Raw genomic sequence first — 27,766 nt, forward strand, 5'->3', positions numbered from 1 at the left:
TATGGGTTATACATAAGATAATATCATGGCATAATATGCAAAATCTGTCCAATACATCTTAATTTCTTCTTATATGTTACTAATATTTACTGCCACCGATGCTAAAAGATATGGGTGGCGTATGAGACAACATCGGGGCATAATAATCACAGTACTGTTAATCACTTAGGGAAAAGTGCTATGACGTTTCCAATGACAAGAATACTGACCAAAGTTGCAACACCTCAGCTCCACCATGCTGATTATTGACTATTTCCTGCATAGCTTCGCCTCCACCGACCCCTGTGCAACCCCCCATCACAAATTGCTCCAGTGACGAGTTTCAGTGTAGTGATGGGCAGTGTGTGCGTCGAACTTTGCGCTGCGATGGCTACCCTGACTGTAGGGATGGGTCTGATGAAACCATGGAGACGTGCAGTATGTGTCTTATGTTGTGACTGGTATTGTTTGTCCTCTTTCCCCTCTGGTCTTATCCTCTCTCTGGAATATTTTTCCTGTAAACTCATCTTTCCTTGTGCATCCCGTTTTTCTCTTGCATATTTTTCATCTCACCTCTCTTTTTCTTGTTTGTCATTTCACTTTCTGGTGCTCTCCTTTCTCAAGTGTGTTTTTCCTGTACCCTCACCTTTTCTGCCGTATTTTGTGATTGGTACTTTATCTGTCCTCTTCCAATCTGGTGTTAGCCTCTTTCCTGCATATTATTCCTGTATCGTGTCTGTTCTACCATATTTCCTGATCTCTCGTTCTCCAATTTCTCTTTAAGGCGTAATGTTTCTCTATATCCATCCTTTTACCTAGCATTAGTATGAATGTCATTTCCCAAGTTTGTTTTGTGTTTCTTTTTTAACATCTTTGTGTGAGTGGTTACTACACACAGGAACATTCAGGGTCATAAGTTTGCTTATTGTTTCACCTCTTCTTCTGCTTACATTCATCTGCTGGTTAATATTCCTAAGATGAAATAGGCTTTATGTTATTTTTATGCTGATATATGATGCTCTTTAATGTGATGCATCAGGGTAGAGACTGATGGACATGCCCAAAGTGCGAAGCAGATGTAGTGGAAGTGAACTCTTGTCCCTGACTGAACATGGCTTGCTTAGGTAGCGTATGACCACCACTAAACACAGAAAGAATAGGAGTTTGCCATTACCCAGTCACAGGTCAAGGAGGGAGGTACATGAACTACAGGAGTAGTTCATGCATCTTGGGTAGTACCAAGAATAAAACAGGCCATCTTACAGCAAAAGGTACCCAAGCCACACTACATACTGTATGTAAAGTATAACTTGCTAGGAAACAAGAAATGTGAAATACTGACCATCTTAAAGCTTGGTATTCCTTGTTTCTTTTTTCCAGGCAAGTCATACTTCATGTTATGGATATTTGTGATTTATTCTTTGCATGCTGTATGTGTGTTACATGTCTTTAAATTGCAGCTAAGTGTATTCAGTGAGGCAACTCCCACCAGAAACTGTGCTGCAAATGCCACATGGCCTAACTTCTAATGGGAGTTGGATTATTGAATAAGCTTATCAGCATTTCAAAGATGCATAGCACACATATAGCATGGCTTTTATAGCTTCTGGTGTGATTCAGCCAATCTGTGTGATGTCTTTTTAAAAAAATTTCTTGCTGCATCCAGAGGATTTTATTCAACTTTTGGAAAGGCCTTTCATATTATTAAGACTTTATCAAACCTTTCTGATTCAAATGGTCTATCCTAAACTTAAGAAAATTGTCAGAGATAGCAATAATAAAATTCAAAGATTTCCTAGGGCTCAGTGAGTTAAGGGGTTAATACTGGGTCTAGATGGTCCCTTAATCCCACTGGACTTTGTGGTGGTCATGAGGTAGCAAAGCAAACCATCTTCCTGGATATCCTCACATCATCTTCAGAGAAAAAATTACTTTTTGACCATGCAAAAATGTATTTTTTTCTTTGATTTTTCCATTCTGTTTGTCTTCATAGTAGTTTAGTTTGCTCTCCCATATTTGATGGATTTCAACATATGTGTCTAGATGAATATAAAAACAGCTGAATTTACAGACTCAGGAATGCATTCTGACTTGATCTGCCTCATCAGTAGTGTCAATATAACAATATATTTTTCAGTACAGAAATATAGATATTTGTGTGTGTGTGTGTGTGTGTGTGTGTGTGTGTGTGTGTGTGTGTCAGTATTTTTGCTGTTTGATTTTTCCATTCAGGGCTACATGATAGTGATACAGAACAGATATACTATGTGTTTCAAAACAAAACTTGGTATTTGCATAAAGAATTTAAAATTTTAGATGTACAGATTTTGAGAGGAAACACGAGAAAATTTTGAATTTCAGTTGATTCAGGTAGCAATATGTACTTGAAAATTTTTGTACGAAGGTGCACCATACACTTTATGCATGATAAGGGCGTATATTTGACTTTGAACCATATTTCAGTCCAGGCATTGCTGTTAAAGCTTCTTATATCTCAGTAATAATCATATACCGTACATAAATAGTTTGTCATGGGTTATTTGATAAGCTTATGAATCCAGTGAAATGTCTCTAATCTGGCTAGTCTTGGTTTATATGGCATATACAGTGCCGCTTCATTATCTTAGGTTTCATTTGCATCATTATGAACCAGAGGTTTTCTGAAAGTAAATACAGTAGTGTCATTTAATCCCTTCAGCCTGATGATGTCTCTGTAACTGAGGCCTTTGAGCCTGTTACTTATTCATTCACTGTCATGGGATACTCATACAATGTCACTGCATTATCCAGGCTGCCCAAGTTACCTCCTTCAGGGTGTTAACCTGGGTACTCATTTAACCCACCAACCCACAAAGAATGGCTGAACACCTGAATTGAGTGGCACGAGCTGCCTGCACTAAGATTTGAACCCAGAATCATCAGGCTGGCAACTAGCTGCTGACCTTCTACCTGCTGTGGCAGTGGAAAGGCTGTTAATATGAATATTGTCCAGTGTTGCTGTTGATAGGTGATGAATGCTGTATGTGTGACTGTCCTCTTCACTTGAACAAAACTGTGGTGATAGAATTATACATATGCATATCATGCCATGAATGTGGAAAAGGGGTTTTCAGGTGAACATTGTAAGTACCAAAATAGATTGCATTGAGTACCTGAGATTTCTTTATTCAGTAATACATTTGATAGTCTCCCTACTCTCTCTCATGATCTATATGCAGTAATGTCAGACTGTATTCCTATTAATATCCATCCCTTCTCATCACTGATGAGTCATTCAAACAATACTCTTCCAATGCCAGTTTCACCATGGTTGTTGGTTGGTGGTCAGTATTGTCGCCTTTCATGTGAGAAGGGTGCGGTAGGCCATTTGCCATCCACTGAGCTTTCAGTTGAGCTGTTCATAATTGTGAGACACATTTGGTACTTAGTTATTGCTTTTAGTTACTGAGTACCTGTGGATAAAAATAATCTCTACATTATTGAGTAATATAAGACTGTAACAGTAGGCAAAAGGAGAACCCAGTCTTTTACAGTGTGACATTTAAATACTGGTTAGTTTCTTTGACAAAAAAGGTCTTTAATAGAAATTACAGTGAATAAAGATTAATTTCATTATATATGAAGGATTATGAGAGCTCATTTTTGCATATTTGCATATGAGGGTGAGAATGGCAGAAGAACCTGTTCATGAGTATTTTAATATAGATATAGCAGCAGGATTAGAGACATTTAACTGTGTTTATAACTGGCAGTAATATGGTGCCTCTTGATCCTCACTATTGCAAGTATTCATGAGTCAAGCATGAACAGTAACCTTGAAGTAAATTTGAGCCTGAGTAGCCAAGGTTTGGAATGGTGAAGATAATGATAAGGTTACAGCATGGCTAGTTCCCTACCTAAGGATTGGTTTTGTATTGATGTAGAGCTTTGTTGTATGAATGATGTAGTGCTTTGTTGTATGAATGATGTAGAGCTTTCTTGTATGAATGTACATTTTTGTTGTACAGTACTGTAGTAGTAGTTTCGGTAGTGTGTGAAGCCTTTCTTCTTTCCTTCTGTTATCTTAGTTTTTTATTTTATTAAGTTTTGAATAACAGGTCAAAGTATTAGTCATATAACTGGTGTAATTCATAAAGAGTAAACTGACTTTTCCTACTCTTCATTGTATTCAAAATTAATTTTAAAAGTTTTTTTTTTCCATGTTTTGTCCATGCCCCTCTCAGTAATATTGTTTGATAACATTCAGAATATAAGAATTACCAAACTAGATATACAGGATCATGTACAGTACAAGCTTGAGTCATGGTGTCTACTCACTCTCTAATCTTACCCCTGGCTGAGGTGCTGGTGAGGAGCTTACTTGTGATGGTGTTGTGCACCCTGGGTAAAGCAGCAACAGCATTCGCCTAGGAGCCAAAGCTCATATTTTCTTGCAACCTGCTGTAGAGTAGAACCCTAGGCATTGTGTGCCACAAAGGATGCCAGATCCCTATACGGTGGTTGTACTTGACTCTACCTGTAGGAGGGGCCCACAGAAACAGTTGCTTACCTGTGTTTGATGGGTCTGCTCAGCCAGGCAGACCGGGAGTACGTAACAACAGCCAAATGAACACCTGTTGACAGTGGTTTGAAGCTTTTTGTGACTCTCAGGTAGCAGGATTGTATTCTAGGTGGCATAGGAGAGCCTCCTTCATAGCATTTTATTTTGCTTATTACACCCTAACAGTTTGTTGTATGTTACGTGTGTCATTTTAGATTTGTCACAATTTGCATCAGTAGCATGCAAGATGATATTAAGGTGTAAAGTTCTGAATAAATCACAGAGGAAGAGGTGTTATGAAATCTACAGTGTCACAGTGTCATTGCTAACTGCTCATTATGCAGTCTCATAAAGCTTCAAACTGTTCCTATTATAGTGAGTAATAGATCATGGGCCTCATTATTAAAACTTTGAGAGAAAAGATGTAAGCAAGCTCCTAAGTTCTGAACGTCCTTTATGGATTGTGTGTAATTGTTAAATTACATCCCACATAACGGTGTGGTTAGCAACAATACAGAAAAGTCAGCTATGTTCTATCATCATCATATGCTTCATTTATGGAACATGTGTAATTATTAAATGTGATCATTCTGCACTACAGGTAACACAGTGTAATTAGCACTGATATAGAAAGGTCATGTGTGTGCCATCACCATCACGCACTTCAAATATTATCATAAAAAATTGGGAGTGTGTTTACACTTTCACCCTCTCAGGTTTAATAATACAATTTTTAGTTCAGTGTGAGTCCCTGGCCATGACTTCCCTCCAGCCTAAGGTAAAATCAGAGAGTAAGCAGAGCAGAAACTATTGTTCATTCATTTTAACTTGACTGATTTTAGTCCTTTTGCAGTTCATTTCCCAAAGTTCAGTAACAGAAAAAGACGAGACCATGGCCCTATAGCCATTCCTTAGCACTTGTTTGTGACTAGTACCATGTGCTAGTGTTAAGCACTTGTCGCAGCTCAACTTTCAAGAGGGAGAGGTGTCAGTTTTACACCCAAGCTCTCTTTACTTCAGCATGGTTTAAAATTGCTGTTTCATCATCTTGAATTCTGAGTTCTGGCAGTTGATTAACACAGCAGTATAATATAATGTTAGCCACAAAGAAGTGCTCTAAAAAAGATGTAGAACCATAGCACTGCCTTTTTCTGCCAGTGATATATATGGAATAAGCCTCAAAAGGATGAAAATCTGGGCCAGTTGAAGGTGAATGGACTATAGTTAAAGTAAACTGAGTGTTTGTATCATGGCTGTATAGTACAGTATTCTGTTCTTATGATGTGCAGTAGTTCCTTGACTCCTGTGGTTTAAACTGTGTGCAGCTCTGATAATTTACAGGTATCAGTGCCTGAAATTATCTCCTCTAAGCTGAATAAAATAGTTTAGGAGTAACTAGAACTGAAAGGGTAATAAAAACAGGGCACACTAAAGAAATTATTTCCAAGTAAAAATTAGAAGAGAAAGTAATTACACAGTAACCTTAAATAACCCAACAGCTTGGTACACAGCTCTTGCCATATGTCACACAGCATCCATTATTAAGTTTCATTTCCACATCAGTACAGTGTATATCTCTTCCCAGTGTGCATTGTGATAATTTTCATCAGACAAATCGGATTAAAGTATTTCATGCTTGCTCTTACGAAATCCCCATATTGAGGTTGGCCATGGTACAGCTGATTTTCATCTGGGGATGGAAGGTAAACAAGTGCCCAAACCAGCTGTTGTTCTGAACAGTTACTGGTAAGTGTTGGGAGAAAAGAAATCAGAGATGAGTAACGTATATTTAACAATGTGTGAGTTTCAACTTGGCCTTTGAAGCTGTATACCATTTTGGCTGAATTTCATGCCTGCGAGTGATAGTTATGAGGGTAGTTACCAAGTCTGCAAACTAAAAAACAAAATTGGTGTTCATTAAACATAGAAGTGTAAAGGAACTATGGCTTTAGTGAATATGCATTTATTTATGGGGCAATAGGTACTTTTTATCAGAAACACAAATAATATAATATATCCACACCTGTGCCTCTTAAGGGTTCACACTTACAACAGTTGTATGGTATGTTATTAATTGCAACTTGATTTTCCTATGTTTCACAAGGCTAGAGACTAAGATGGTTGTACTGTATGTGCTTGTGCCAATGTTTTCTTTAGTATACTGGTTTTATTCTAACTTGGCCTAGATTTTCATCTTTTTGCAGCTTATTTCACGTACCTCAGTGGCAGAAAAGGAAAAAGCAACAGCATTACATCCTTTTCATAGTACTTTGTGACTATGAATCAGCATTCAAGGAGGAGAGATGGCAATTTTAGGCCAAATTAGAGTATAAAAAAAGTATACTGTAGTAACTGTGTGGTTGTAATCCGAGTGTTCATTAGCCTCAGCAAGAGTTTTCTCTTTTGTACATGTTCTTGCTCACTTCCCTCTTGTGTACCCTCTCTTTCTTTTCTTCTCTTTGTTTGTTTTGTCTTTAAATGTTTGATTTGCTCCCATCAGACATGACGTGTCCGGATAACCAATTCGCATGTACTTCTGGGGAATGTGTTGATTACGACAAAAGGTGTGATAGAAACTCTGATTGCCATGACAGTTCTGATGAACTTGGCTGTCCATTTAAAGGTTAGCTGTCACATGTTATCATTGTGCAGTATTTACTTATTTATGTACAGCAATTAGACAGCCCTTCCATATAACCTTTTCTGTGAGACAGTGCTCAGCAAGTCTGAATGAAGTGGATTGGTACATAACTGCCTGTTGCTAACACTTGTATTTTTTTTTCCCCTGCAACGTGACATACAGTAACCACAAACAGTAGCTCCTTGATATAACTAAGAGTTTTAAGATATGGGTTTAACATGAATAACATCAGCAGATCTTTTTTTTCCCATTGAATCTGGTAATGTTTTTTTTAGTTTAATCCTCCTGCATCCAGATGGTTTTATTTAACTTATGAAAGGTCTATCATACTAAAAGGGTTTATTAAAGCTGTAACTAACCCTTTCAATATAGGAAGTCCATCATAAGGTGAGTAAGATTATCAGGAGATGGCAAGAATGATATAAGGAACATTTTCAATCCTATTGGACCAATTGACAGATTTCCTGAAATGATACACACGTGTTTGGTAAATTTGGAATTAGTGCCCAAATTACAGTAATCTCAACTTTGCTGAATGATTTCATATTCAGCAAATGGAATATTAATCAGACATTTTCTAAAAATTACCATTATGGAGTCATCTCTCTTTATTCAGTACATTAAGAAGTGTAATATTCTCTTAATTTAGGAACTACTGTATTGTAAATGCTGGAAGAATGGTTGATTTTTTTTTTTTTTTTATCAGTTCAACAAAGCAATACAGTAAGTAGCTTACAGCATTAGCACAAAAGTATCATAACCCGTAGCTAGTGCATTGTACAGCATTGTACTGATAACTAAATGCTTAGCTGTTTAAACAGATGCAGCAAATGTTAAGTAATAGCTTAAATAATATATCTTTCTCTTTGGGGTCATGAATTACTTAGTACAGTGGGCTCGCACAGTACACGTGATCACTGTATGTGAATCGCATAGTACACAAGTGACCAAAAAACTTCGAAAGCACAAGTTTAACCCGCAGTACGAGAGGCAGAGGCAAGAAGTGGCCCAAAATCGCTATTTTCCCAGACTATGTCCCCCCCCCTTCCCCCACACAACGCGCCCATTGTGACGCTAGTTGGGAAGTGCTCAAAAGGAGTCTACAGTAAGATCTTGCCAGTAACGACTTCGACAATAACGTTTTCGACAATAACTGTAAGTTAGAATAGATACCCAGTTTCTATAATAACATTTGGATTCGCTTGAGTAACGGTTGTTTCGCTAAAATGCCAAGTTGTCATACTGTACTGCAAATATGTCCAAAACAAAATGAGGAATGAAACAGACAAACAAGAAGAGATGAAGGAAATTGCCGAATATGTGAGCAGTAGCGAGGAGAAGGATCATCCTCTTACCACCTCCCCTGACTCGCCTGCCCTCATCCCCTCCACCTCACTGCCCCACCTTACTCACCAGCCGCCTCCCCCTTCACCTCCACAGCCCCACTTGACTCAACTGCTCCAGCTGGCATACCTGCAACCGACCATAATGACTGTTGCTGCATTCTGGAAGAAATATAACATTCAACAGACTAAACTTCTTCGTCAAGGCCTGGAATAATACATCATTGGCAACCGTTAAACACGCGTGGTGCGGTGGTGGCACTCTAAGTGTGTTGCCATGCCTCGAAACCCCTATTATTTTAAGTTCATCAGGCCTGTCATCTACTGCTTTTAAGGTGACTTACCATATCTTTGTTATTTTAGCTATATTTATAGAATACAGTCAAGTTGCCAAATTCGCGTATCTGTAAGCCGCGGATTTGTAATCCAAGGTACTTTGTCCAACCAGTCCCTATTTTTTTTTAATCCGCAAAAAATTATGTCGAAAAACGCGGTTCCTACGTTCCAAAGTGGCTCATTTCTGAGGAGATTTATAATATCTGGGCATCAATGATGTATTCCACGGTTGCTAGCCAATCTCAGACAACCTAGACCCAGCAGCCAATCACAGCCTGACCCTGGTGGCAAGTTTGCACACTACAGCTGCCATGTTTTGTTTACCTGCTGTCCTGCCAAACGCCAACTACATGTGTTCCCTAGTGAGTTCTGAGCGCTACCTGGCCTTTTTTTTTTTTTTTTTTTTTTGTCAAGGTTACCTCTTCCTGGGCTCTGTTATGAATGGCCCCAATCCCCTAAGGCGACGTTTGACCCAGTTGGGGTCCAAGAAGAAGGCTCCTCTCAATTATCAGCAGCATTTGGACATTATTCGTCTAGTGGAAAAAAGAGAGAAATTTGTTGGCTAGTAAGGTGTAGGTAGGGTGCTGTAGGGGTGTTCCATGAGGGTCCAGACTAATTATCCTTTTTTTCCATTGGTTCTTAACTTTGTAAACTGCGGAATTCATAATCGACAGGTAGGTATCAGTGTCTAATTGCCACAGATTAGGCGACGACTGTATGTCTTAAAAATTTTCCCTTTATTATGTCTCCAAGGTTAAAAAAATATCAAGGTTTGAGGGGGTCCAACCCATTTGTTATTTTTCCCATAAGATTATGTACAGTATTCTTAGTATGCGAAATCACAGTGTGCGAGGTCATGGACCACCCATCCACTCACGCACTGTGCGAGTCCACTGTATTAGATACTTTTTTAAATTGCTTTAGAGATTTAACCTTAGTGTAGCCTTGCATAAAGAAATATTGGGACTCAGTGTTATATACAGTACTTGTATAGGAAACTATTTGAAGTTAAGAATTACATGCTTGAAAATCATCATTGACAGAAGTTTTAAGAAGAAGCAAATTTACAATCTTTAATACGAAGTGTGCATGTGAAGAACAGTACCGTAATGTAAAAGTTTGCTGGATGTACTGTAGTACCAAAGGGAGGATAAGGGTAACAGCTTGTCTCATATTACCCCTATTGAGGTTTTAGAGGCTAAGGCAAGGCTACAGTAATCCAGAAAATTTAACCGATCAGGAATCGTGACACACTGTAGTACAAGTACTGTACTGTATTTTATTAGATGTGACAGAATTCAGATTGATATGATATATGAAAGATATGACACAAGGAACATCAGAGAGGTGATGTAAACCAGTAGGTTGAGATGGTTTTACCTACTTAGAGGAGGGAGGAGGCTGGCTGGCAAAGGAGGGTCACAGGTGTGAATATGGAGGGAAAAGTGTCCATAGACAGACTAAGAAAGAAAAAGAGTGAAGGACATCTCCAAGCTAGGGGATGAATAGGGAAAGGACAGAATCACAGCACACAGAGAGTTGCCATCAGGTGAAAAGACCTTCACATGCTAGCATTGTCAGTGGTCTTAAAATGCAGGTAATAAGTTTAATGCCAAATGCGATTATTCAGCTTGGAAATATCTACCTCTCGAAGAGTTAAGGGTAGGTGGCTAGCAAGTACTTTTGGTGGCAATCATAGTTACAGTGGATTTAGTTATCATCTTCCAGATGTGTAATGAGTTTGCAGATCTTGATAATTTCTAGATTAGATGACATGTCTAATCCTAGAATAAAATAACTAGGTAAACAATAAAAGGCAAGTGCATGTAGTAATGATGACATAGCAAGTCACTGTGCTTGATAATTTTCCTCATTATCATTGGTCATTTATGAGGAACTAGGATACAGCCATAATAACTACAGTACTAGTCACTATGGCTATTATGACCATTGATGGAGTTCCCAATAAGTAAATTGGCAAAATATACAGGGTGATATATATATATCTGTACAGTATACAGAAGTGCTGTATGTGATAAAATTCAGGAGCTTACTCTTGGGCTACTTTTAAATAATAAAGGCTATACCAGCTTGAGACAGAGTGCGACCGGTTGCGAAGCTACAGTTACTGGTGACATTATGGTTAAAAATGGTGTCCTTCATAGTTCAGCCATAGGATCAGCAATTGTAGTTCCATAGTGGCTGAGAGTTACCTGATATTTCACACATTTCTTGGGACACCCAGTATTTTTTCATAAAGTAAAGGAGGATGGGAGGAATCCTGGAAGCCCATGATCTGCTGTAGCTGTTTGAAATGTTAGATATGGAATGGATAATGGTCATTGTGTCAGAACTTTGCATTTGACACAGACCATTGTTAAAATGTTACATAATTAATGAAGCATCTCCCGTGTGATTTTCAGCCATGAATACTGTGTACCAAATAACCTTTACAAAGGATGAAAGGATTTAGAAGTAGAACCAGCTTTGATTTGGCTTCAATAGTTTGCATCTTATTGTAGGCTTTATAGTATACTTAATTTTTAAAATGAGAACTGACAGACATTTCATATTAGTGCTTGCGCATAGCAGTAGCAGGATATTTACTGTATTGTGTTAGGTATTTCATGATGAAGAAGTCCTTCTTTCGAAGTTATTGTGGCATGTGAGGAAGTATTATTTAGCTCCTTCCTTTAAATGATGTATTTTTTTTTTATATTCTCACTACTTCCAGCAAATTTTATTCGGCTTAGAAGAGGTTTTTTGAACTGGAGGGGTTAGGTAATGTCTTTGGTAACTCATTCATAAGAGATCTTTCCTAAATTGAATATATCAGCTGGAGGTAGCAAGAAAATATTGTATCAAGGCATCACCATATTGAAGGAGTTAATGATTATACAGTACAATCTCACAAATTCAAATTACTTTGGTTCAAAAACTTTTTAAAAATAGCATCATAATGAGAGTCATGAAAAAATCATATAAAAAATATCCTATAGTACCATGAGCAGTAGATACAATGAAGTACCTTATATTAGTAATATATCATCTCTTGTAATAATTGTCCTCAAAGAAACTTTGTTTTTATCTATACATTGATTGTGTGAGGACTGATGATATTAACACCCTCCTTTTCTAAAAAAAAAAAATATTTTGGAAAGTGGAGGTTTTTAGAAATTATATGTTCAGATTTGGGAGATTGTACTGTAGTACCAACCATACAGGGTGACTAGAATTATGTAGATGAAAAGGGCCATCTTAGACATGAGTGTCTAAGAAGAGATCATTTGACTTACGCTGTGTAAGAAGTTGTGAGAAAACATCTCTTATAGTTTTCCAAAATGTTAGACTAAAAGTCTGTGATTTAAAAAAAAGCAGTGAAGTACTGTATAAAAATTGGAAGAAGATGAGGAAGAAACAGAATATCAGGGAGATGGAAAGGAGGAAGAGGAAGGAGGAGGAAGGAGTATTCAAGGAAAAGAAGAAAAGCAAAGAGCTGGGATAACTTTGAGGAAGAAGCAGAACACAGTATCAAGGAGAGAGGAAGGAAAAAAAGGAAGTGGTGGAAGGAAAGAAAGAAAGGAGAGGATGATTGAATATTGGAGGAAGAGAAGGAAGATGAAGGGGAGGAGGAAGGATTATGGAAGGGAAAGGATGAAGAAGAGGAACAGGAAGGAACACTGGGGAAGAGAAGTGAGATAAATCTATCTTTCTATCTATCTGTCTATAGCCAGATGCATTTATCTCATAAGGGGTGGCCACAAACAAATAATCTCCATGTCACCCTGACCCCTCCCATTACACTGCCCTCACCCCACTTCACACCATCTTCCTTTTAGGGGGTAAGAAAGAAGTTAAAGAGTATTTGTATAACCAGGCATCTCTGCCCCAAGGTTTTTTTGGTGCCATTTCATGAAGATGTCCATGTCCAGGACTGAGATAGTAATAGCTGGGATAATTAGGGAATACTGTAGGGTAATACTGGCTCTTTGCAGCATAATTTTCACCGAATTTGGCCCATTTTGTGGGTGGCATAGGAGTTTCCATAGCACCTTTTTGTGATTTATTTAACCTACTAAATCATATTATCCTCCAGTTTATAATTTATTTAAGTTTTATGTTGAAATAATTTGAATCAGTGACATACAAGAGGGCAGTAAAATGCAGTACACTGGCTAAGTACAGTAAATGAGAAAGAGGTGATTTATTTAGCCTACAACATTTTAATATTCTTTAGTACTTTATATCATATCAATATTTGCATAATTTGTATGAGTAACATACAAAATGATATTAAGGTACAGTTCAGTGGACAGAATAAATCACTGAGGAAGAAGAGCTAATGAATCTTCAAAGCCACTTACAATATGACCCTTAAACTGAACTGTATGGTTATATAGGCGTACTTCCTCAGATGCCCGCTTAACTTTTTATCAGTGGCTAAATATGTTGTTGGCAGTACAATTTTAGCACTGTTATATACAGTATACAGGATGCCCCAGGAAATGTGAGAAACTTCAGTTTATTCCTTGGCTGATTATATCAACATGGGTCCATTTCACAGTTCTTAAAAAGCTACAATTACAGATGACCATGCGAACAAAAGTGGTCTCCCTCATAATTCACTCATAAGTTCATCAATAACTGTAGTTCTGTAATGACTTGAGAACTGGACACATGTTGATAAAGTATTTTTTACTCAAATTTAGTTCAAGAATAACCTCCTACAGTCTCTCACACATTTCCTCAACCACCCTGTATATCTCTTATATTATGCTCTTGTATTTTTGTATGAAAGAATGTTTGCCATGAGTAGATCAGGATATAGTTAAGAGTAAACAGGAAAATCCTCCTTTAAGGATTTTTTTTTTTTTTTTTATGTGTGTGTGAATTATGAAACCTTTGTTGAAATTTGTTAGGAAACCATTACAGCAGTACATGAAGGCTGCATTTACACCAAATTCTTGCTAGTGCAGATAGGTGGGGGTTGGATTTTTGCATCACTGTAACCCAAATGAATGGCCCTGCTCAACGTAGGTGGGTGTGGACAAGAACTTGTTTAGGCTATGGTGATGCAGAGCTCCCACACACACAGACCTGCAAATGCATACGCCTTTTGGTGTGGATGCCGCTTAATAAATTCTGTATTGGCATTAATGGTTTGAAGATATATGTATATCTTTATGCATGTATTGAAAACTAGAGACCTCTATAGTACTTCATATGTAAATTTTACATAGACTTTAAATTTTTCATATGATTTATGTAGATATGAATTATCACCTGTATTATTACATACCATAGCTTTGCTCCTCAAGTTTTTTTTTTAACACTTGTAAATCATTATCCCCACTCCCTCTTTGGCCAACTAATCCACCCTCCATTCCCCTCTAATAGACAATGATGAATGCGGTGAAAACGAGTTCCGGTGCACCAATGGGAATTGCATAGAGGACAGTTGGCGATGTGACAATGTCCCCGACTGCTTAGACGGCTCCGACGAGGCAGATTGTAATGTGTTTTGTTTTTGTTCAATGTGGTTTCCTTCTGATATATATTCTTCTGTCTGTTTGTCTGTCTGTTTTGGAAAGGTTGTACTGTGTCACATTTTACACATTTTCTTCTCTCTGTCTGTCTGTCTTTCCATCTATTTTGGAAAGGTTGTACTGAATCAAGCTTTTGACAGGTTTTATTTTATTTCATTTATTCTCAGAACATTATTAAACAATGCCCTCTCCCTTTCTCTCTCAGTCTCTGTGGTTTGGGTGTATTGTCTTTTTTTTTTTTTTTAATGTTTTTTTTTTTTTTTTTTTTTTTTTTTTTCCAATTTGAGCACTGGGTTTTATGAATTAACACCTCCATATATAACAAGGCAGTACAGGTTTGGAGAAATTCCTGTATTGTTACAGATCTTACGTGTCAGTATTTTGAATCCCTTGTTTTATAGATATTGTAAAAACTTGACGTTCACTCTTTCACTACAGTGATGTATTTTTATTGTATTTTGGCAACCAAACAGACAGTTTGATTCAGTTGAGCAGTTATAGTTGGTGTTCCAGTCTCACAACTTTATTACTAAGTCATGGTTGCATGAAATTCAGTGCCCAGTAGTTATGCGGCAGATGAGTCTCCTTGGTTACTCATTAAATTTATCCCCCATTTTGACTTAACTTAGCCATCATCTGAGCCGGAAGGGGTTAGGGATCTTTGTGAGGTGAAACAAACAAACTGTAATGAACACTGTAATTCAGCATCCAGGGCTTGAAAAGTCGCAGGATGAATGAAATTGATTGGAGATATGAAGAATAAAGTAGAAAGTATGTCATTGTAGTGAAGGGTTTATAGTTGTTTGTGCTATATATGGAGAATTCCCTTGTCACTAAAACAAAGGGGTCACTCTTCATAATCATTTGAAGGTCTGAGGGCCAGATTTCATGTTCCACTGGTGATCTCATACCTCATCTTCCACAGTAATTTGAGTGCTACACCTTAACATTCTCTTGTATGCTGTTTATATAATTTCAGTATTAACATAGTCTGCAGTAATAACATACAAGAGGATATTGAGGTGTATTATGCAAAAAAATTAAAAATCACTAAAATGGAGGTCCTATGAAGCCTCCAGTGCCACTGTGAATGCAGTCTAGAATATACAGACAAAAGCAATTATCAGAATCCCCCAACAGACAGAACTATGAGGCAGTGTTGTCTACCACTTTCTTCTTTGCTGTCATCTCCATCATCTTGTTGTCAACTTCCCCTCACTCTCACCCTCCTATACCGTAATCTCACCCTCACTCTCATTCTTTTCTGCCCTGAACTCAATGTTACTCTCATATTCTCTTACTGTAATCTCACCCTCACTCTTATCCCCATTTACTGTAAACTCACCTTCGCTCTCATCCCCATTTACTGTAAACTCACCCTCACTCTCATCCCCATATGCTGTAAACTCACCCTCACTCTCATCCCCATATGCTGTAAACTCATTCTCACTCTCATCCTCCTTTATGGTAAACTCATCCTTACTCTGGCCCTCTTGGACACATCACCAACCCTCATTCGGCCCCTCTTTTACTGTAAGCTCATTCTCACCCTCACCCTCATACTCTTGAACCCACCCTCATTCTCACCCTTTCTAACTATAAACACTCCCTCATTCTCACCCTTTTTTGGTATTTATTTCCCCTTAGTGTAAAGTGTCTCTTCATTGGCCCTGCCATTGTCTTCTGGGGGATACCAATTATTGCTCCTGAGTATACGTGACCATTCTTTGCCAGTAATACATCAAAGGATATAGGAGACCATATCATTGCTGTCAAAAATGAGATAATAGGTAAAGCATTCAGAAAAGGTACCAATATATGCTAAAATAAATAAATAAATGAATGAATAGATAAATAAATAAACTCCCCACCTCCTTTAGTCATTCATCAGTTAAAATAAAGTTCTAAACCATGTTTTGAAAGTCCTAGTTATATGTAGTAGCTTCCCTTTACTTGTCATCATAATTCTTTCACCATACCTTGCCCTAGATTTTAGTCTTTTTACAGTTTATTTCATGTAGCTCAGTGATAGAATACGACCATAGTGTGGCTCTGTATCTTTTCCATAGCACCTCCTCATGACTGGCATCATATTCTAGTGATATTCTAGCGTTACAGCTCAGCATTCAAGATAGAGATGATGGTTTTAGGCCAAGTTAGGGTAAAAAGGGTATAGTTACCAAGATTGTCCAGCAGTTCTCTTATAGACATGGCTGTGTTTGTTGTTGTTGATGTTGTGGTCCCAAGGTCATCAGGACATGAACCCGGTAGACTGTAAGTTGAAGCTGCCCTTCACTTGCAGACCACCATCATCTTTTCAGGGAATAGGGTGGGAGCTGAGGGACATTTGTGTTGCCATCAGTGTCATAACATGAATGTGTCCCTTGTGTGCACCATGGGGTTATCTGCTCGTGTGTTACATTCTCCTATTTGTTTTCATTGTTAGCAAATCAGCTTTTGGTTTTCCTGCCATTTGGTGTATCCTGTATTATACAGTATATGGCCATACTGTATTTCAGTAAGCAAAAGCCAGTTAATATTGACATCAGAATCATAGTGGGAATATTGTATCAGAATCTGCTGAGTAAATGAGAGGTCATTATGATTTCTGCTTTACAAATACATGTGCTGTACTGTATAATAGTGCTGGACATTTTCAGTATCCAGAATAGGTGGGGAGATGGAAGGTACTGTGTAACCCGGGGATTATACTGATAGATTTTCATTGAAAATTATGGTAGCCAATTAATGTAAAGGGAAGGATATTGTATTTTACAACATTAATTGGAGATCTGGAATGTTTTACTCATTGTCCCAGTTTTGCCCACATTTTATAATATCCTGCATATTGTACAATCATATTTTATCCTGAAGATCCTTTTTTTGATTCATTTAAAAACTATCAACATTTTTCTCCATAGAACTCTATTGAATATCATTATTATAGCAGTAATTATCAGTTTGCATGAGGAATTGCCATGCACCATTTCCTCCTTTCTCTCTCTCAGCCCCTTCAGTTTGGGAGGTCTTTCCTATTCCACATAAAATCATCTGTCAGTAACCGGAATAAATAATAAAATCATAGAAACGAACAGAAATTTGTTGTAAGGGTAATGGACCTATTTGTAATGATTTTCATTTGGCCAGAGAAACATAAGAAAGTTGTTACCATCTGAAGAAGTTGAGATGATTCTTTTCTATTGAAACCTTCTCATGCAATGATTATGCTGTATTGTCTTTTACAGTATAATCTCTTTCAGCTTTCAAGTTAGTTTACAGTTAGATAATACCTATCTCATAGTTACTAGCAGTCATGTTGTCATTGATCACATGTAAGTACATTAATTTTTGTACTTGTTCCTGCCTTGCTTATAGTTATATATACTAGAAAGCTTTGTAACATCTAAGCTATACAGTAGACCCCATGTATTTGTGAGGCCATCATGTGTAGAAATTTTGCTTCAACATTGAATTGCAGGTATGAGAATTCTTCCACCCTTTGACCATTTCTACCCCTTTCCAAAGTTAAAATTAGCTTCCACTTCATTAAAACGTTATAGATGACCCTTACCCAGTTGCCATACCAACAAGTCACAGGCCTTTCCTTCTCCATATTACTCACCCATTCAAGGCAGGTGGAGGACTTTGAACAATATATTACATATTCAGTGGACACACAGTCCACTTTAGGTTTGTCTTGTTGAGCTGAGATGAATTAATGGGGATTTGACTTTCTGACATAGCAGTTAGTCTTTTTCTTCTGTAATTTGCTGAAATCAGAAAGCAGTTTAAAATTCCCCGAAGGCAAAACTTGTGGACCTTAAATCTGGATATACTTTACAGGGGTCTACTGTACTTCAGTCAGTGTTTGTCATTGTGCCATAAACTTTCCCAAACACTTGTAAAGCTTAAAGTTCCAGATACGTATAGTACATTGTGGTGTTGCAGCTTAGTTCATATTGGTGTGTATGATTCATCAAGCTTTTGTCCAGTGAATGTCAGCATGATGCAAATTGCTTTTCCCTTGCATGCTTGTAGGTGAGTGTGTGTGTGTGACCCAATTATTTACCATACATAGGCTGTCAGGCTACCGAGTTCCGGTGTGGGGATGGCACATGCATCAAAGACTATCTTCGTTGTGATGGAACCTTTGACTGCACCGATGGCTCTGACGAGAGAGATAACTGTGGTAAGGGAGATGAGTGAGAGTGTGCATAATTCGACAATCAAATGAAACTGCATCAGTATTGTATTTTATTATTTATATTGTTTTCAGTTTGTTTTATTTCTTTTCCTTCTTAGTTTCCTGTGTATTTTTTAGTACTTCATTACATCACATAAATTTTTTTGAGATTCATCACCATCCCTGTCATGAATTCATATCATAATTTTCAGTTTTTCACATTATTGCATTTGATAGTCTCCTCTGCTTAATTATTAAAAATTAGGTACAGTATAATGTTCCATCATCATACCACTGTGTGTTGTAAATTCCATGTTGAAATATTGTTTTAGGTTATTATGAATGATATGTAGCAAGAACAGGTCAGCAGATTTTGTTCTTAGCTCCAACAGAAACAGTAGTAGTAGTAGTAGTAGTAGTAGTGGTAGCAGCAGCAATCCAAGTTTAATCTGAACATGAACCCAGTGGACTACAGGAAGAAGTTGCCCCTCTCCTGCATTCCACCATTGTCCTTTCAAGGAATAGGGAGAGGTCTGAGGGAAGTTTGTACATAGCCAGGCAGTGAAGCCGCCTGGTTTTATTAGGACCACCACAGGAAAGCGTCACTCTCCAGCACCCATTGAAACCATATTCTAGGTGGTATGGGAGGCTTGATAGCACCTTTTCACCCTCCTTTATATATTTGTGTATCAGTTTATCTGTCTGTCTGTTGCTGGACACCATAATTTCATATGGGATGGCCACAAATGAATCGCCTCCATGTCACCCAGTCCTCTGCCTCTTCTGCTTTCCTTCCAGATCACATCACCCTGTCATATATCTCACTGTTCCATCCTTTCATCTCGTCCTTGATCTCCTCCTCCAGACAATTCTCACTTGCATTCCTCCATAATCCCTTATAATAGCCATCATTTCCTCACCACCACACTGCATTCAACTCCATCTCAGTCAGTATATACCCAGCTGTGAATCATCAGTCACATTTATAGCTCTTTCATACTGTCATTCTTTCCCTTTACAGTACATTCCAGTTCACAGATCTGAGGTGTATCCCCTTCCAGTCCGTGTGCTTAACGTTCAAGTCAGTCTGTATCTGATGCCTCATTTATGTATTCCTAGCAGAAATATACTCTGAATGTGTTTCTTGTTCATCTCCAGTGTAAATTCTGGCATAAAATGTAAGCATAACAGTACTTTACAAATGAGTCTAAGAGTCCTGCATTTTTGTTAAGTAAGAGCTACACTAACTTTGGTGCTGGAGAGGGACTCCTCCATTTAGTGGCACCAATATATCAGCACAGTTCCACCACCTTGTTGTTTAGATGTCCCTCAGCTCCCTCCTTATCCCCCAGAAGGAGAATGGTGGACTGCAGATGAAGGCAATTCCAGCTTGCAGTCCACCAGTTTCATGTTTCAGATGAACTTGGGGGTACCACTACTAATACAACAGAGTAAATTTTCCAATTGTTTTGAAACTTTTCCATCCATCCATCCATCCAGTATTTCATAACCCATGCTTTACCATCATCAACACAGCTTGAAAGTTGACAACCTTTTTGAACTGGAAGAGTTAGATATAGCAGTCATTACCTCTTCAGTAAAATACACCTATCCTGAGATGAAAAAATTAATGTGGTAGCAACGAGAGTAAGAATTACAACTTGCAGCAAGTCCTGTAGCTGGTTTGTTTTTATCTGATGGAACATATATTGAAAACTATATAAGTCATAGGTCCATGAAATTTAATGGGCCTTAGTTATGTGGAAGGAAGGAGTCTCTTTGGTTACTAGTCAAATCAACCCTCCAGTCTGACAACACTTGGCCATCAGCTTAGCCATAAGGAGTTGCTGATCATTGTCAGATGAAAGCAAACTAGCAATACAATAGTTACGTTTTGGTGATTTATTTAAAAATATCTCAACCTAGTCCATACAACTAATACTGTAAGCTGGGGGAAACTGCCAAATCAAATTCCATGGTAACAATGGAATTTTAATTGGCAAATTTTTTTGATGACTACTGAGGAGTTAAATGCAATAAATGATGCCAAAAGGGGCTGTGTATAGCAAGACTGGTAAAAGACTTTCATGGGATGCACATGATACAGAAGCTGAAGGTCTCTTAACCCCTTCAGTCTTGTGAGGCATTGTTTGTTTTAAATTTGCAGCCTCCTTGTGGCTTAATGCAGCTTTGTACAGATTTTTCAAACTAGAGGAAGTTAGGTTTAACCATATAACATTTAGTAATCCTTCCACTTTTAAAGATCTGTCTTAAGTAAAACAATCTAAATATTGGCTGTCTATTTATAGCCAGAGGTCTTAACCATGGATGGCGTGGCCACAAGTGAATGGCCTGCAAGGCATCTTGTCTGCTTTTCCAGCTCAGGTTGCCCTATCTCCATTTCTCAACACCCCTTCTCATATACCTCTCCACCCCATCTTTGCATTATATCCATAGTCTCCTCCTCCCCATCTTGCATTCCAGCACACCCACATTTACTCTCCAAGTCAGTCTCTCAGTTTTCATCCTCACCACATGGCCAGACTATCAGAAGATACTTCTAACACACTTCCAGCCCATCCACATCAACACTGCAACACCCCATAACCCATTAGTTCCTAGGCTTCCCTTGTGTGGGATTTTGTTGGAAGGGTAGTGACCATACTGCCCTCTGCCTGTCAGTTAACAACCACAAAGCTCATAGGTCTGTACCCTGGGGTTTCGCCATGCATTAAGCTTTTAAAATGCCAAATTCCATTTTTTTTTTAAAGAACCCTAGGCACAAATGGGTTAACTTCCTTGCTTATCTCTCTGGAGTTAGTAAGAACAATATTTGTATATATATATATATATATATATATATATATATATATATGATAATCTAACAGAAGAGGATAAGCATGAATAAGTTCCATCAATAAGAATTACTTTTTCCCTCAGAGTGTGGTCCAAATGAGTTCCAATGCTTCAGTGGTGAGTGCATCCCAGATTCACAAGTCTGCAACCGATATCCTGAATGCCGAGATGCTTCAGATGAACGGGACTGCAGTAAGTATGGTATTTACTGGCTTGACTACAACATTTTTACGCTGCCTTCTATTTCATAAGACTACACAGTATCATAAATACTTTTACTTTTATTTATTAACTTTGTATAGAATGTTTTACAGTCCAATTTCCCATGAGACTGTATCATACCCAGGAATTTGAGGGTTGTGCTGCCATATAGTTACATACTAATCAATAATATTTCAGATTTATAATTAACACTTTATAAATGCTATCAAACATTCATTTAGTTTCATATGCAGTATCTGTAATGTTCCTTATATCATATTTCGTCTTGTACATTCATGAAAGAGAAAAAGCATAGGTATACACTAGAGCACTGCACATTAATGCTTGTACAATTGTAGGTTAACATTTTTTTTTTAGCTGCATGTAAAGGTCTTCAGAAGGAGCATGCAGTTTTTTAAAGTTCCTTGGTATTTACTTCCCCTGTGATACTGCATTTTACATACAGTATTTCTCACATTATGGAAAGGTATATATAGTGTCATGTGGTGTGCATACTTCTTAAAAACTCCTGTACAGTTTAATTGCTTGATTGATGATGTCTCATTTGTTTTATTTTTGCCATTATTCAGGTAATTTTATTCAACTTTGGAGAGACTTTTTGAACTGGATGAGTTAGATATAGCTTTCATGTACACCTTCACTACTGGAGGTCTGTCCTACATTGAATAAAGTTGTCTAAGTGGCAAGAGTAAATTAGAAAAGTATTTCATTGGACTGAAGAGGAAATACAGAGGGAAACTGTTCCAGGGAGGTTTTGGAAGGGAGTAAGGGATGACATTTTGGTATACAGTTTCTCTTTGTCTTTTTGTATATCAATGTGCCCTTTATTAATGCATCTCTTCACTAAAAGTATACAGGGCATTGCAGGAGGAATGGGCATAACTTTGGGAAATGATAGATGAGGAAGTTTTAAATAAAAAATGCAATATCAGTATCAATCCCAATCTCCACCATTACAGAACTAAAATTACTGATGGTCTTATGGATGAAAATGATCTCCCTTATAATTTCCTCATAAGATCATCAGTATTTCTGGCTCCGTAATGATAAATATTTGGACTCATGTTGATATACAGTGAAATCTCAAATTTTGATGGACATGCGTACCGAAAAATCACATTGAAATTCAAATCATCGAAATTTGAATTGAACTTTTTATGGTAAAAAATTAGTTTGGGTCCGAGGCCTCCGAATCTCACTACGTACAATCATGATTTTTTGCCCACACCCCCTGTAAACTTTGTGAACTATAATTGTGGTTAAGTAACTGTAGTTTTGCATTGTATTGCCATACTATTGTGTAGAATACGGATTTTTGCCTTGTCATCAAGGGTATACTTGGTGTATTTCTGCCCCTTCCTGTATTCCCTTTTCTTTTTTGGCTGCGAAGATTTAAAGGTACCAGGCTGCTCTCATCCATTACCACTGCTACCCGAAGAACCACTCTTGCTTGCCATCTTGAAACAGGTAAGTTGCAACGAAAATACGACGAAAATACATACAACGAAATTGTGGCGAAATGCACATCCACACGTGGAAGGTACAGGCTGAAACTGCAGCGCTTGGCTGTAGAGGGCAGGACAGTCGAAAGATGACCACTGACAATAGAACATCGCCTTGCGCATGGCTTGTTTTGTTTGGAGTTGAGCCCCGAGAGCATCAAAGAACGCGATTTTGGCATAAAAATGTGAGATAGGTGGACCACTCAAAAATGCATCGAAATTTGAAATGTCAAAATCTAAACCATCGAAATTTTATATTTTTTTTTTTTTTTTTTTTTTTTTTTTTTACATAGAATTCCCTCATTTCTCACTTCCCAAAGCTATGCCCTTTCTTCCTAGTACACTATATATATATATATATATATATATATACAGTTACATATCTCTAATGTCATCTAGATTCTGATAAGCCTAAGTGAAGGATAACGAACTCATAATATAACTTTGTAAATGATGCAGGAACTACCAGCAAGCTTCAGATAGGTCAGCCATGAATAGAATATTTTCATAACTGTATCCTGTTATTGTAGCTTAAGTCGTGGTAGTTTGTAGGTATATTGTAAATAGTTTATCATTAATACCGGGTGGCATGATACCCAAGAGATAAACCCACTTTAATTTTGTTGCTGGTGTGGTGTATTAATTCCCCGTTACAAATTCTGGATATCCTAGATATGCTAAGAAAAAAAAAAAGTAGCTATATTTGAAATGAGGAATTTGAAATAAGTATCCAAGACTGAATCAGTGTGGCAAGGAATCAACGAGCTTGTTATTTGCATGTATACTGTAAATATTAAACCTCTGTTGTTTTTTAATCTCATAATCATTAAAAAAAAAAAAGCCATACAACTGACCATTAACCTTCAAAAATACATAGCCAGGCCAGCAACATCCATGGTCAGTAGTCTTGTGAGTTACAGAGGCTTCCAGCACCTTTTTCCTTACTATAGTTCTTTTGCCTTAATTTGGCCCAGATTTTTGTTCTTTTACAGCGTATTTCATGGAGCTGTGTGACAGATAAGCCATCGTTGGCTCTTAATCGTTTAATAGCACTTCTTTGTGAATAGCATCATATTCTGGTGTTAATCTTGTTACAAGTCAGCATTCAAGATGGGGAGATTAGTTTTAGGCCAAGTTAGGGAAAAAGAGTATAGGTTATTTTTGTATATGGCACATTATTACTCACTTGGGTGTTACTTATGGAATCTGAGTCATTATTTAAAACACAGAAAATGACATGAATAATATACAACAGCATAATAAGTTGTAGTATGCAAATAAATCATGAAGGAAGAGACACTTAAAAAAAAAAAATCCTAATCAAAGAGAAATATCAACCCTGGTTATAGTAACATGCAACAAATACTCATTCGCATTTTTTCACACCTCGATGGTGGTTGTCAATACCTAAGGAAATGCGGCAGCACTGCAACTGACCATCATGGACAAGTATATTAGTCTGTGATTGTAGGAAAGGGATACACAGTATAATTACACAGGATTTGGTTGCATTATTATTACCTGTATTGTTTCAGTGTATGTTATTATTTTTTAAAATTTATTATTATTATTATTATTATTATTATGATCATCATCCGTACCTCCTTTCCCACCGTAGGGCAGGGTGAGGTAATAACCGATCCATTAGTAGTAGTAGTAGTACAGTAGTAGTATATTTTTATTATTATTATTATTATTATTATCATTATTATTATTATTATTATTATTATTATTTCATTATTTGTACATATAACATTAGCCATATTTCAATATATCCAAGCATACAGTTTGTACATATGACTATTCACATAATATATATATAAGGTAGACAGTAGATGAACAGCGGTGTACAGTAGTAGTAGCTGTGTAGTACTGTAGTCAGTATGTCTGTTTTTGAGTGTAGAGAGTGTGTGATATAGACATCTTTTAAAAATTCTGTTGAGCTGGAGATAAGCTTGGCCATATTCCTCAGACTGTGGGAGTGTAGAATGGCAGTGTGAGTCAGGGGAATGTATTTTCCGCACTGAGGTGTGTAATGGAGTTCGGGATTGCTCGGATGGGTCGGATGAAAGACGTTGTCCAGGTGTGTTGTCCTTTGTCTGATGTCGCTTGTGACATGTACAGTTGATCAAAACAGTATCTAAATTTCCATTATATATTCAAAAATTGACCATTAAAAATTATGCTCATTACCATGTCATAAATATACATGCCATTTAGTTTTAGAAGTATTGTACACTGTAAAAAAAAAAAAAAAAAAAAAAAAAAAAAAGGATGATAATACTCTCTAGTAACTCTCCATCAATATGTATCCCTGCTGTAATCGTGGCGTGCGACTCTAATGGTGTCATTATCGAGCCCTGGCAACCTACCCGACATCAGTGCTTCTGATTTCGTGTATAACATGACATGCGTGTGATTCATGTATAATATGTTAGTGTATAATAATTTTCGTGTATAATATATTTGTGTATAATAATATGATTCGTGAATAATATGATACGAAATCGGATGCACTGTTGAAAAGTAGGTTGGCAGGATACGATAATGACAACCTCAGAGTCACACTCCGCGACTGTAGTTTTATCAGTACATCATGAACAAACATCTGTATAAAAAATATGAATCACATCATCTGTTTGTAAATACTTTACTCTAGAAAAATACTCCAGCAGCAACAATGCTTATTGTGAACCGTTGATCACCTGACCAAAGATACTTTTTTGATTGAGTGTGCAGCTAGACTGGATATAGTACTGGAAAAGGGAGGTGGTCTAAATTGTGTTATTCCTTCTGTCTTATATTATCACTTTAAATTGTGTGCACCTCAGCATTGTATTATAATTAACTTTCATATCAGATGGAGCATCTGTTAACCATGTTCTTTATGGAAATTACTCATAAACTGAATTGAACCCTGTAGTAGTAGCAGGAATTTGACCAAAAAAAAAAAAAAAAAAAAAAAAAAAAAAAAAAAGATAACTATGAGGAAGTCATTGTGGATGCCATTTAACCCCACACTATGAGGGATGCCTTCACATAGTGGCACTGATATAACTGGGTGGCACCGCAGCCCAGTTATACAAACATCCCTCAGTTCCCTTCCTATCCCCCCAAAAAAGGAGGATGGTGGACTGCAGGAGGAGGGGAGCCTCAGCAAGCAGTCCACTGGTTCACATTTCAGATGAACCCAGGGTCACAACTATTACTACTACATAACAATGGCATCTTTTTCATTTTAGCCACACTCCCACCAGAGAGTTGTATTTAATTTTATTCCACTGTAGTAACAAAGGAGTTGGTTGAAGTTATATCAAACTCCTCAAGGTATACAGGTCTTTTTTAAACTGAATAAAAAGCATGTGGTGGTGGCCTCATTAAAATGAAAACTATCTCATCTGACTGAAGGGCTTATGGAAAATTAAATTTCTTGGTGTAAGCAGGAATGAAATGTGTTAAAATAGACATCATTCCCTCGGGAGAGTTTATTAAATAATATTGTTCAGTCTCATGGCATTTTTTCTCTCATGAGCAGAGCCACGTTTCGCTGAGCATCACATTGTCCTGTCAGTATTTTATTAAAATTCTGAGTGGATAATTAACCACTTGCGAGTTTTGGTCTACAAGAAGGTTCAAAATATTAACATTGATAATTTTAATAGTATTAGCTCATTTTTGTCTTAAATAGATGAATATTGTGTGAAAATTGCTTTGACATAATACCAAGTTCTTGCTGAGTAGTATTAGTAGCCATAAATAAGGAAAATAATCAGCAGTTTCTCAAACACTGTGAAAGATGGACAGTCTGTGGTACTGTCTATCTATCCATCTATTGCCATATGCCTTAATCCAGTAAGGGGTGGCCTCAGACAAATCACCTCCATGTCGCCATGTCCCCTGCCATTTCACTGCCCTGCTCCCAGCTAACACCACCCTCTCTCATATACCTCTCCACTCCATCCCTCCATCTCTCATCCTTGGCCTCCCCCTCCCTCTCCCCCCCTCCACCTCACTCATATACACTCTCCTCGTCAGTCTCCCATTCTCACTCTCACTCTCCATCCTGTGGTACTGTACTGTATTTATCTATGGCTAAATCAAAGCATGACTATGTCAAAGCTTTTTTCATACAGTATGTTTCTATTTTAAGCACAATTGATGCTAGTATTCCTTAATTTATCAATGTTAGTATTTTGAACTTCATTGTAACACTTAACTTACTAGTAGTCAGTTAATGTATCTCAGAGTTCAGAGTACTTAGCTCAGTTTGAAATGAATGTCTGTTCTGTGTATTCAAAAGATCACTCCCTTCACCAGTATTATTCCAGATGTCTCAGATGTGTCCTTCTACTAAAACTTGTAAAGAAATGTATATATAAAATCATATTTGCTAATTTATTTACATAACAGCACTTCATATATGTACAGGGAGATCCATATATAACACTCCTCTTCCACTGTGATGGGTGACTTCTAATTATGAGAATGGCCAATACAGCATAATCAGTATCTAGCTTGCATCATAAATTCATTTCTAACTCCATTGCCACATGCACATCCACACCAGTAGACATAACCATCCCTGCAATACATAAGACACCATCATGCAAGCTTCAAT

The 27,766-nt window shown here is 37.4% G+C and overlaps 1 protein-coding gene across 1 annotated transcript in view; it reads left to right on the forward strand.

Annotated features, from left to right (window-relative positions):
- trol (terribly reduced optic lobes) overlaps nucleotides 1-27,766 on the forward strand; it is a 466,521-nt gene that overhangs the window by 280,265 nt on the left and 158,490 nt on the right. Inside the window, exons 34-40 of the mRNA XM_080271051.1 lie at nucleotides 265-423; nucleotides 7,020-7,142; nucleotides 14,237-14,350; nucleotides 18,464-18,574; nucleotides 20,248-20,250; nucleotides 21,509-21,616; nucleotides 25,121-25,231. Of these exons, the coding sequence (XP_080127177.1) occupies nucleotides 265-423; nucleotides 7,020-7,142; nucleotides 14,237-14,350; nucleotides 18,464-18,574; nucleotides 20,248-20,250; nucleotides 21,509-21,616; nucleotides 25,121-25,231 (729 nt within the window). The remainder of the gene's footprint in view (nucleotides 1-264; nucleotides 424-7,019; nucleotides 7,143-14,236; nucleotides 14,351-18,463; nucleotides 18,575-20,247; nucleotides 20,251-21,508; nucleotides 21,617-25,120; nucleotides 25,232-27,766) is intronic.

This window comes from Coenobita brevimanus, chromosome 44, assembly GCF_032717465.1.
Source record: "Coenobita brevimanus isolate Jiangsu-jjx chromosome 44, ASM3271746v2, whole genome shotgun sequence".
Classification (NCBI taxonomy): domain Eukaryota; kingdom Metazoa; phylum Arthropoda; class Malacostraca; order Decapoda; family Coenobitidae; genus Coenobita; species Coenobita brevimanus.